The sequence below is a fragment of the Pongo abelii genome, chromosome 14 (assembly GCF_028885655.2).
Source record: "Pongo abelii isolate AG06213 chromosome 14, NHGRI_mPonAbe1-v2.0_pri, whole genome shotgun sequence".
Classification (NCBI taxonomy): domain Eukaryota; kingdom Metazoa; phylum Chordata; class Mammalia; order Primates; family Hominidae; genus Pongo; species Pongo abelii.
The window spans coordinates 42575072-42588224 of record NC_071999.2 but is presented as its reverse complement, the minus strand read 5'-3'; the positions used below and the strand labels follow the sequence as shown (position 1 = coordinate 42588224).

General features: G+C 32.9%; 1 protein-coding gene across 10 annotated transcripts in view; it reads left to right on the top strand.

Annotated features, from left to right (window-relative positions):
• The first annotated feature begins 1683 nt into the window (after positions 1–1683).
• Positions 1684–13153, top strand: part of POSTN (periostin) — a 35721-nt gene continuing 24251 nt past the window's right edge. For 4 of the 10 annotated variants that reach the window (XM_002824186.6, XM_002824184.5, XM_063714890.1 and 1 more), the window contains exons 1-5: positions 1805–2018; positions 3351–3449; positions 8463–8527; positions 10097–10254; positions 12385–12549. In XM_002824186.6, coding sequence (XP_002824232.1) covers positions 1900–2018; positions 3351–3449; positions 8463–8527; positions 10097–10254; positions 12385–12549 — 606 coding nt within the window. In that variant the 5' untranslated portion in view covers positions 1805–1899. Of the gene's footprint in view, positions 2019–3350; positions 3450–8462; positions 8528–10096; positions 10255–12384; positions 12550–13153 lie in introns of all 10 variants that reach the window. The other 6 variants (XM_002824183.6, XM_002824179.5, XM_002824185.5 and 3 more) reach the window with 4 other exon arrangements.

The window sequence follows — 13153 nt, the reverse complement described above, 5'->3', positions numbered from 1 at the left end:
ACCTCATCCTTCACCTCCAGTAAAACCCTACTGGATTTGAGCAGATATCAGCTTCATTACAGAAAGGTCTGTAAGTAGTTACATCAGTCTAAAGATGAAAAGTGTGGCATTAGTAGCAGTGTAATCTATATTATAATGTCTAACTGGTCTAGAGTTGAAGACTTTTATATATCCATTTAACCAGGAATGTCCTAAGAGCTAATTTAATAATATTAATAGTTTATCCATCCTAATCAATAAGCAGTTACTGACCACCTGCCATTTGCACAACATAAGAGTAATAGAAAGCTATAATATAAAGCAAAAGATGACTTCATAAAGATAAAGTCAGAATGATTCCATTCAGAGAAATGTAAATGATAGACTAATACTCTTCTTTCCACAAAGGACCAGGGTCAGGATATAATTTAACTTTTATGCTATCTCCTCTCCAGCTCTTTTTTTGAATTGCCCCTTCATTTTCTATACCTTAATCCCAAGATTTTCATATTGAAATGGCCTCTCAATCATATTTCAGCATTTGTTGTTTCACTGTGTGCTTTCTTAACAAACTAAGCAGCAAGTTGTAGAATATTTTAATACCCCATAGCGAGTTTAAGCATAACCCAGGATACTCAGAATCCTCTCTGGTTCAATCCAGTTCCCCTAAAGGCCCTTCCAATAGAACAACAAGGAGAATTCCGACAAAATTTCTCTATCTCACCAGTGGGACAAGAACATGGATATGACATTACAGAGGGAGAACCTTGTAGCATAATGGATTGGAATTACACTTTAGGATGGTGTGCAGCTTGTTTATTCAAGGAAGCTGATTGTGGTTACCATTTCAGCTCATTGTTTCCCTCTGACATTCAGATTTCCTTTATCCAAAGTTTTCTGAACATTTGACATATGCGTGGAGTAGTAAGAATGCACATTCCTTTGGCTAGGGATTGCACAGTGTAACATTGAAAGGCTTTAGTTACTCTTGATAAAATCAGAAGAATCATTTTGGCAATGTCCCTGTTTCCTAATATGTATTTAATTATTCTAGTTATCTTTAGATTCATAACACGTGTTTCCAATATTGGCTCTTTTCACCAGTGGTTATCAGTAGATGTGCTGCATAGATGTGTTCAACATCACCTAAAGTGTGTCATGAAAAACAATAAAGCACAAATGTTTTTCCTTTCTGCTTCATTTCAAACCTTAGAGAAATTTGTCAGAGTAGATTTATGTTAACTCTATATGTTCCTTGATATTTGAAAAAGAAAGGAAATGAGAGGTAGCTCTCCTCTTTGTATGATAGCAAGGAAAATGTGGACTCTCCTACATGATTCTTCAGCAAGTTAGAATTCTTATTTCATATCTTACACAAGTTTTAAATCTATCCAGAGTTTGTTTTTAATCAACAGCCTTTACCCCCTTGTGACTGTCAGACTTGCATCTACCTTTGTTTTCTGGTAAAAACAATAATAATAATAATCTTTCAGTTCTGATGTGAACTGCAATAAGATCTAACAATAATCTTGAGCACACAGACATTATACATTCTACTCTGAAAAGGATTGCAGAACATCTCTTAAAACTCAACAAAAGAATTTTTCTTAAAAACCCTCTAAGATACAAAGGAATAAAACTGAGACATAAACATGCAGTGAGTCAATTGTTCATATGATTAAAAATAAGTACCTTCTTTATAATGAAAAGGAAAAGTAGTTCAATGTGTTCCTGAAATATAACTAACCAAAACAAATCTTAGCTGGCAATTTGAAGTTGCTGATGTTTCTTGGAAAGAGTTCAGATTCTCAGGTTGATGCAGTGTTCCCTCCCACAACTCTGACATGTATATAAATTCTGAGCTCTGCAAAGCCCACTGCCAGTTCTCTTCGGGGACTAACTGCAACGGAGAGACTCAAGATGATTCCCTTCTTACCCATGTTGTCTCTACTATTGCTGCTTGTTGTTAACCCTGTAAATGCCAACAATCATTATGACAAGATCTTGGCTCATAGTCGTATCAGGGGTCGGGAACAAGGGTAAGTGAGTGGTTTGGTTTTATAAACCATCTTTCTTTTTCCTCAGCTTGTTAGATGTTCAAGTATGCATAAAGTTTCTCATATATGCCTCAGGGTTTTTTTTCCTAATTATTATAAAGTAATAGGAAAAAAAAGGAAAATGTGAGTATTCTGTGATTTATCTATGCACTTTTAAGCTTTAGGACTTAATTACTCTCTAAATAACTTGAATATAATTGGTTTTTTATGAAATGTTATGTAATTCTAATCTAATTAACACAGTTTAGCTGGGCATTCTTTTATAATTCCTTTCTTTATGTTTTTATTTTCTTCCAAAAATCTGAAATTGAGTTTTCAAAATTAAAAAAATCTATTGTTAGGAACTATCATACATATGTAAACAGCATTGAAATATCTCACATGATGTTAGAGAAAATTTTATTTAAATTACATATGAAGGTTAAATACTGGGTAATCTAACTAGTTCTCTGAATTCTTTGAAGTGTTTAAGTTACTTTTAAACTCTGAATTCTGTAAAATTTGCAAGGTAATTTATATTTTATAGAACTAATGCAACTACAACTAAGAATTTTTACAATTACACATAATTTTGTAACTTATCCAACCATTTATAATTTTTTAAGCGGATCTTGGCACTTCTTCCTATGCCTCACAGGGATTTTCATAATGTTCACAAGCTTCTTCGACTTAACAGTGAAATAAGACCTCTGTCCCTTTAAGAGGGAAAGGGGAACCTTAAAATTGTGACAGAGGATGTTCTAATCTGTTACTTCCATTCAAAAAGATAAATTCTCCTTTGTGCAAACATATTGTTTCAAAGTTAATTTTAGCACTCATTTACTTACCTAGAAAATTACTTACCTAGAAAATTACAGAGTATAGTGTCTGTGTACATAATAAATCTTGTCTCTTTTGCTCTCTGACCTCTCATTGTTCCAGAGAGCCCTGAAGTTATGGCCATCCTCCAAATGAGCACATGCTTGGTTTAAAAAGGGTCAGTAGATTATCTACTATTAAAAGTAATAAGGCACATAGAAATAAAATTACATTCATACTGTTTGAATAATCCTATTTGGTTAACTTTTTGAAAAGCTTGTATTTTACTCTCAGAAATGTATAATTTTTCTCTCTCTCCCCCCGACTTCCTGTAGACTTTCCGTTTTTCAACAATTCAGTAGGATTGTGCCAATAATTAGATTTGTGCAAGGCTAGAATCATGTCTTTGAATATCAAATCCACATCTCAACATTTTCTTCTATCATCCGCTCTTTAGATATGAAAAACTAGTCATTATTAGGACATTAACTTTTTTCCTTTCCCTCTATCTTCCAGCCCAAATGTCTGTGCCCTTCAACAGATTTTGGGCACCAAAAAGAAATACTTCAGCACTTGTAAGAACTGGTATAAAAAGTCCATCTGTGGACAGAAAACGTAAGTCTCTTTTTTTTTTCATAATATGTCAGTTCCAAAAACAACATCATGATGTATATGCCTTCCCCTGGGTGTACACACCATTCTTCTTGAAAATACTGACCAAAACTGTGGGAGTTATTTAAAGAAAAGAAAGGAATACATACGTGAATAAAGAAGTTCTCCCTCCATCTCCAATATTACTATTAGAACTCAGATTTCTTCCTGAATCCATGTGATGTGGAGGCCAGAAGGAAGCAGATCACGTGGCTCAGGATTGGATATAGAATCCGTGTGAGTAAATGATGTTGTTTCTACTCCTGGTTTGGCCCTCTTTTATCTTAGGCAAGTCACTTAACCTCTGTGACTTAGTTTCCTCATTTTATAAAAAAGTGGGCCAGAAGAACAAACTGATTTAAAATATCAGAGTTTCTGAGGCAAAAAGTTAATGTTTGCCTCTAGTCATTTGGAAATTGTCTAAAGTATTCCAGTTTACCTGAGAGTTTTCATCAAAGTTTAAAGTTAAAAAATACTTGAGTTTTATCTCTTTATTTAATCCAGTGATTCTCTGTTCAAGATGCTCCATCCCCAGAGGTCCACAAGGTGATAATGGAAGCTCATCATTATAGTTAATATCTCAATAGCCCAAAGGATGATTATGTTTTAACATGTTTCACTGATTAGCTTAAAATTTGAAAGCATTATTTATTATTTAATAGACATGCCTTCTGGTTTATTTTACCAATAAATATTGGTGGAAAAAAGTGATAAACACTCTGGACTTATTAAGGTCAAGAACCACTCCTGTGATCCAAAATCTTTATTTTACAATGAGGGAGACCAGTCATAAATAGGGCACGTAATGCAATCACAAAGGTTTAGGTGTCATCCCCAGTCAAGAAAACAGTGCCAGTGGCTCCTTCCTGCTTCCTATTAATTTGAAGTCCACCCTCAGTGAAGGATCCCTTAAGAATCAAAAGACCCCAGGAAGAACCTGCTTAATACATCAGCATTAAAATTCAGTTACCCTAAGTTCAGGTGGAAGAATTGATTAGAAACTTATTTCTAGGTTAATAATATTGGTATAAATACTAAACATGGGCCAGGAGTGGTGGCTCACACCTGTAATCCCAGCACTTTGGGGGGGCCGAGGCAGGTGGATCACTTGAGGCCAGGAGTTCGAGACCAGCCTGGCCAACATGGTGAACCCCATCTCTAGTAAAAAAAAAATACAAAAATTAGCCGGATGTGGTGGCAGGCACCTATTTGGGAGGCTGAGGCAGGAGAATCACTTGAACCTAGGTGGTGGAGGTTGCAGTGAGCCGAGATGGCACCACTGCACTCCTGAGTGGGCAACAGAGTGAGACTGTGTCTCAAAAAAAAAAAAAAAAAATACTAAACATGGAATCACTTAACCTCTTGTAGACTTACCTGTAAAACATGGATTTAATAGGTATATTATAGAGTTTCTGAGAAGATAAAATGAATTGATAAATGTGAAATTACTAAGTAAATATAATGCATAATATCAATTGTTCTTAAAATTAAACTCTTTTAAACAAATGCATAGTTGTAGACAGGAAAGGAAGTTGTGACCAGACGCCTATTTGAAATGCACAAGATTGTCTTTATTTCTAAGTAAGAACCATGTATACAAGCCATTTAAGCTTAGCTGGGTTGCATCTCCACATGGTAACCAAGTCTAGGGCACCAGAGGACTTTGTTGACCATCCCCTGCTCATTGGCTTAATAGAGTTTCAACTTGATATCTTTTGACCTGAACATTATTCCTATTATTGTGCAGACTTCTGCTAGACTTGTGAGTCATTCACACAATTATAATGTAATCAGTTGTTACAATGATCTCTGCCATGCTGCAAGCTAGGCCCCAGTAGGGACTCTAAGGCTCTGAGTTTTCCTCTTTGTTATTTATATTCTCGGATACCATGAAGCATATTTGAAATGCACACTAACTAGATAAGAAAGGACCTTCACCCTGAAATGTTAGGGAGAATGCTTATTACATCCTTCCTAGAAGATAGAGAAGAATGCCATCAATTTACTTTAACCATCTAAATATATGAGAGATGTCAAGGCTTGTACAGAGGCTATGCCAAAATTCTTTCTTGCTTTCCATTAAAAAAAAAAAATCACTACTTTGAAGCCTGGCTTTTTTTTGTTTTTTAACCAGAAATGTAACAGTGTCTCCTTTGTTCAATTGTATTAGCTTATTTTTCTAAAGTGGCTTCATTTTCAAAAATAGTTACATCTGGGCACTGAAATAAATGTAAATGCTAATTTCAAATAACCAAAGAAATCAATACTATTGACAGGAAGACTGACTGGTCTGCCATCTGCTTGCTTCTGCTGAAATTTCCAGAGATATCTTCAGGTCTTTATCATCAGATGACAGAACTGTTTGCCTTTCAGCTGAACAGTTGCTCTGGGGATTTCAGAAAAGTAAACTGAGCAGGCCTAATGAAAAATGTGAAGCTTCCTAGGGTCAAGATATTGTCCAAAATATATATTGGTCTAGTAATATAGTATTCTGGAAACTTCCCTAGAGAATATCCGTGATATTTTTAGCTGGCATCTCATGAAATGTTAGATACTATTCTGAAAACAAAAATAAATTTCTCATGTTTAGAACTATGTGTAGCAATGATATTTTTTTACTCTTGTATTGCCCTACTGACCATATGGGAACATTGAGTTTTGGGTAGCATAAATGTTCTTCTGAAAAAAACTGTTTTTTTTTTTCTTTTCAAAATACCTGCTCAGAGAAAACCACATTGCTCAATTATCCACTGATATTACAATGAACTGTTGGAATTTTATCTCATCTACTGCATTAATTCTCTACATTACGACTGACCCTTGTTATATTAGCATTAGCTAATAATAATTTTTTGTGAAATTTCCTTTTCTATTCACTGTTTTACTTCAAGTAAGTATTATCAATCTATGGACTAATCACATTTGTATCTCATTTTTTAAATTGTTTACAACATATGCTAAAGCTAATATATAAGCAATTCTTAATCAATCTTTTGACATCCAATAATTAGATTTATTCACAAGAGCTCATGTAAATAAAATTATTTGGAGGCTCTATTATGATTTGCATAAGACTCCTATATACCTTGTATATGTTTCCAATACCAACTATTCTTCAAACTATATTAAAATTAGAGAATAACTTGAAGTGTGTATTTCCCATTTAATTTTGTCTGTATTTTTAGCTATCTATTATTCTTAAGCCAATATTTCATGCCAGGAATTTTTTATTAACAAATAGAGAATGAGGATCCAAGGTTATAAACAGGACTACAAATCCTAGATAATTACTTAGTGTAGCAGGGTTCAATTTGAAAACATTTATTTACTTTTATTCGACTCTATAAAATCATCTCTTACATCATTAAAATTTTTGCTTCTTGATAGTTTGCTTTTATCATTTTTATCATACTAAAAAAAGATTTTATTCTTATACTTGGCAATCTCTTTCATGTTTAAATTATTTTATTTACTCATACTTCTTGAATACAATTATGACTAGATAAAAAGCAGAAAAGAAATAGCATCTGAATTAGCTGATTCATCTTTAATTAGTGAATTACCAAATAATTAATCTATAATTGTCATAATCTGTTTGACATGATATGTATCAATTAAAAATTACAAAACGATGTGCATTTATGTTTTACTTGTAATAATCCCCCTGTTTCTAATTGTTTGTTTGATACATGTACCTTTATATTTCTATTGAAAGGAAACATAAGTAACTATGTAAAATTTGAGTTAAAATAGCCTATCTAGGTTAGATGATGAAGTCCAGAAAATATTCTATGAAATGTGAAAAAATAAAAATTAAGATTATATTATAATATTAATAATATAATTATATATTAATATAATCAGTTTTTATTTTGTAAGCAATTATATATATAATTTTAAATTACTATTTTCCCTCAAAATATAGTAAATTAGATAAACTTATTTTTTGTATATCATGATATCTTGAATTTTCTGGTCTGTTACCTTAATTATTGCCTATAGAACTTAACACATTTTGTTAACTTTAAACAGGATGCCATTTTCTTGAATACTAAACTCTAATATTAAAATAAACTTACTTGGATTATTTTTATCAAATTTTACAAAAATAAAAAGATTTTAAAGTTTATATATAATATAATACAATTAATAATTCTACCAACAATTCAAACCAAATACAGCATTATTTATCTAGCAATGAGATAGCATGTTATGGACTCCTATGGGTCAATGTATTTTCTTATGTTTCCAATTATATTAAAGCACATTTCTAGACATTTTTAGTTTATAAAATGATTTCAAAAGCATTATTTCATTTGAGATTCACAATTACTCTGTGAGTAGATATTATAGCTACTATATTCATGTTAAATACTTGGGGAAACAGGGACTCCTGTTGATTAGACTTGCTCAATGTTCACATGTCAACCAAGTAGTAGAACTGGGACCCAAATTTCATTCTTCTGGATCAACATTATGGAACTTTTCTATAGTAACGTGAGACTGTAGTGAGAAATCAAACTCATGTAAATATAGAAAAAATTGGCCTGGCACAGTGGCTCACGCCTGTAATCCCAACACTTTGGGAGGCCCAGGCAGGCGGATCACGAGGTTGGGAAATTGAGACCATCCTGGCTAGCATGGTGAAACCCTATCTCTACTAAAAATACAAAAAATTAGCCGGGCGTGGTGGTGGGCGCCTGTAGTCCCAGCTACTCGGGAGGCTGAGGCAGGAGAATGGCGTGAACCAGGGAGGCGGAGCTTGCAGTGAACCCAGATAGCGCCACTGCACTCCAGCCTGGGTGACAGAGCAAGACTCTGTCTCAAAAGAAAAAAGAAAAAATCAGGGGGAAAAAAAACCCTGATTTTTAGAATCTCAACAAATCAAGTCAATAAGTGAAATATTTTGTCAAATTTATGTCAAAATGTATCCTATTTAGTTTCTCATTTTAATATTAATTTTCTTCCTATGTACAGGACTGTGTTATATGAATGTTGCCCTGGTTATATGAGAATGGAAGGAATGAAAGGCTGCCCAGCAGGTAAAATCTCAATTTCTTGAATTAAATAAGGAATTACATGCAAAGAAAGAGTTGAGGTGGCTTATGGAGAAGCCAATTGTGTATGTGTGTATTCAGCACCATCCTAAATCCAAGATATATCCCTCCTATTTTTGTGTTAATCATGAATTTATCAATGATAAAATATAAGAGCACGTTTCTCATGCACTGGATGCTGGACAATACAACAGAAACTTAGTCATAAATTTAAATTAGTTCAGCTTCCCTTCAGGAACAAAACTCTTTACAAAATCCTGTTCTTTGAACTTGTCTAGGAACATGGAACTTAACTACTTGGCAAAACTTCATCTTCTCTAGTTGAACAGCTCTGATTTTATAATATTCTTTATATTGAGATTTGGTTTCCTCTACCTCTGCCAACTAGAAAAAAAAAAAATAGCTCATCTATTTCCTCTTTGAAATGGTAGCCATTCAGATATTTCATGCCAATCACCACGCCTTTCCTCCAGCTACCTTCTCTTCTTGAATAAAGTCTTCTGTTCTCTGGCTAACCATCCCCAATTCTTTTAATATGTCATAGACTTTGAAGCCCTCCCCATTATAACACCAACCCACAGAAAGTCTCTAGTCCAGTAATCTTTTTTCTGAATATAAACCTAGACTGATATTTAAAGTCCATCCATGTGGGTCTGAGCATTTAAGACAATACCAAGATAAGTACCTGATTTGGGGACACCTTGCACTTTGGATAATGTCATTGGTAACCATGTTACATCATTAGCTTATATTGAATTTGGAATCAATTAAAATTGATTACAGTTTTTTTTACATACACTATTAAGTCAGGTCTCTAGGATTTGTTTTTCTCAATTCAGGCATAGGAATTACATGGAAACTTGTTAAATTTAACCTTGTTCATTTTGACTCAATTTCTCCATCTTTTTAGGGTCTTTTAAAATCCTGGTTTTATACCTAATAGTTGTGTCACCAAATCTAAGGATATTCACAAATTTAATAACCATCAATTCTATGCTATTAATCAAATTATACTAATTTTCAAATAAATAGGGTCAGAAAAAATAAGTTGACTGCACATTACTAGATAAATCCCTTCAGGCTGACATTCACGCATGAATCTTTCTTCTGACGTTTGGGAGAAATAATCTGGAAGGATTAAATATTTTAAATTATTTGCTCCCAGAAATTATAATGAAAACAAGCAGGCCTACGTATTTTCAGGGACCCAAATCTATAAAAATGATATATTTAAATAACAGATAATATTGAATTATAATTGAATTATTATTGACATAGCAGGATTGAGATCTAAATAGGTTAAATGTTAAACCAGGATGAGAGTTTAAATTTTTTTTCCTCAACACAAAGGATATGTAAAATAATGTTTTTCAGTAGCATTTTATTATTTAGCACTCAAAAGATAACTTTTATATAAAAATGATTATTCATATAATTGTATTGCTAAAATTATTAGCTAAATGTTTTGGGAAACATAGCATAAAGTTTAAATGATTATGAATAATATCCTGAGAATATTATCCCCAGTACTGATTCATTTCTTGATTATTTCAGTTTTGCCCATTGACCATGTTTATGGCACCCTGGGCATCGTGGGAGCCACCACAACGCAGCGCTATTCTGACGCCTCAAAACTGAGGGAGGAGATCGAGGGAAAGGGATCCTTCACTTACTTTGCACCGAGTAATGAGGCTTGGGACAACTTGGATTCTGTAATTCATTATTTTTATCAATACATTTATTTTTTGCTGTTATTGTTATTTCATTTTAACTGATTTATTAACTTGGATATTAGTAGAAATTTTATATCTTTCTATTGTACATATACGAGAATACCTAAAGGGATGAGTTATTGAGGGAATTAAAATATCTTAATACGTCCACAAATAGAATAAATCTCCAGGAGACTTACACGTTAATTTTTTTAAGAAGGGGAATCAAGAATCAGCTAAAAGGGCACTTACTATTCTATTTTACTCCTTTCCTCTTTCCTGTTTGTTTGTGAGGATATGTATGTAGTTTCAGATAACATGTCTAACAGAAAGGTAAGTTAAGAAGCCTACTGAAATTTAAAATTATCATTATACAGCAATATTTTATTACGTATGTTTAATTATATGTATATATATGGATGTTCAGGTTGTCAAATTTGTATACATGTGTGTGGATAGTTAAATGAAATGTGAAAATACATTTGATTTTCAGACGTTTTTGCACAGTCTAATTTACAATGCCTTAAATTATTACTCAATTTCCAAATCTATAAAACTGATATAAAAATACATTCCTACTTTCTACTAGATATGGAGATGAATTGATAATTATTACTAGAGTCAAATATACATAATAAAATGTAGTTATATATCTGTAGGCATTATCTTGCTACATTAGCTCTGTGGTTAATTGCTTGTTTGTAGAACTCGCTCTTCTGGTTGTCTTTCACCGCATCTTAACCACCTCTCCAGTTCCTTTTGCTGACTCCTCTTCTTCCTTGCCTTGAAGAATGGAACTTATAAGAATTTCTTCCAGCAACTTGACTCTGCTCTTTAAATGCACTTATCATGGTTTCAACTATCTCTTTAGTGCATACAAATATTAAACCTACGCTTGTTGTTTGAACTTGTTTCTTCTTGAAACCTCAGTAGAATATTCCTATTGTTTATCTTAGTATTTATCCTTGGATATACCATCTGCATCTTTAAACAAAAGTTATCTAAAACATATGCAATTTTCTTTCCCCCCATAAATAATTGTTTTTTGTGTTCTTTTCCCCACAATTGGCAGTACCAGTCTCAATGTTCAGACTTGAAATTTGTAAGCCATCTTTACCTCCCGTTTCTCCAATTCTTAAAAACTGCTGTTAGCCTTATCTCATGTTTCATCTAAAGTGATCCCCCTAATACTCTAATTTCTGCTGTACATTAGCACTCAACCTTCCTGAAGCCTGGTTCTAATCATTAAATTCCAATGCCACAAAATCTTCAGTGGTTCCTCATTGCCAGTCTATTTCACTCCTTCTTAGGGCATTAAAGTCATCCACGTTATTGTCCCACATACCCTTCTAAATTTCTTAGTATTATCTGAGAAACATAAAAGTATGTATTAACCAAACTGGACAACTTTTGCTCTCTTGGCATTCACCCTTTGTCAGCACTGGGTTTAAAAGACCACCACACCATTCCTATTCATTTAAATCTCATGGTCTATCTCCAAACTACTTCTGAATAGCTGTTCTTTCTTATCGGAGCCCTGAAAGCATTTTTCCCCTCTGTCCTATATCTTATTCTGTCTACTTTTACCTGCTGCTATATGATAAACGGTTGTGACTTTTTGCTTTACTTATCATTTTATTTCCCATAGCATTGAGTAAAGCATAATATAATACATAGTGTTGGATAGATAAAAAGGTACAAGACGGTTGAATTCTTGAATTTGTTATGGAATAAACGTGAAACCCTTGTTAAAACTTAAGTGTTGCATACAAATATAATGTCATTTTTGTTTTGTTTTGTTTTCCATTTAAAATATTTTAAATATGTGATAATTTCATATCTCCCTTATCATTTTATTATTTATATCAAGATTGTCTCTTCATCAACATATTCACTTTAAAAATTGTGTTCTAAGTACTGTATCACATTCAGGATCCTTAACTAAGTATCTGAACTTACAAAATTCCTTAACCAATTAGAATAATATAATTTTAAGGTATTTATGTCAATTTTGTATGACGATCTGATAATGCAATGAGAAAATAGCAAGAGAGTAGAAATAGGGTGATCGTAAGACTTTTACTAATGTTCCGCAATAAATTGAATTTCTATCATTGCAATTTTTCCTAGGATATCCGTAGAGGTTTGGAGAGCAACGTGAATGTTGAATTACTGAATGCTTTACATAGTCACATGATTAACAAGAGAATGTTGACCAAGGACTTAAAAAATGGCATGATTATTCCTTCAATGTATAACAATTTGGGGCTTTTCATTAACCATTATCCTAATGGGGTAAGTTTTATCAGTAAAAAGTACACTTACGAAAATTACCTTCTTTAATTTTGTCTATACTTTTTATATAATGCTCACAAAAATAATAAAACGTTAGTGAGAATAAGGTAAGTGCTATATTATGACTTTACCCCCAAATCTAGGGCATGTAAATTTCCAATCTGGTTACTAATTTCTACTAAAGAGTGATTGTAAAGTACAAATTACATGAACAGTTCATTGACAGTAGACAGGTATTCTAAAAAAGGAAATTTTAGTAGTTGATGTGTTTGAAATAATTTATCGTAGTAGCAAAAAGAATAATCAAAGAATGAGTGTTCTTTTACTCCCTCTCTAGCTACTGTACTAACTGAAGTACTTGTGTGTTTGGATCAGATTTTGTGGGAAACTGCCAACAGGGTCATAGGACTTTTTCCACAGCCAGCCAAATTCTCAGGGACAAAAGAGGTCAATGATGAAACAATATTTGGGAAGTTCTTGTAATATAACTAATTATATCTATACAATAATTATTTGTTTCTCCCTCTCAAAACTTAGATTTTAGGACTGATTAGACTTCTTTACATAATTCATTGACCCACATTAAAAAGTTTATGACTATTTG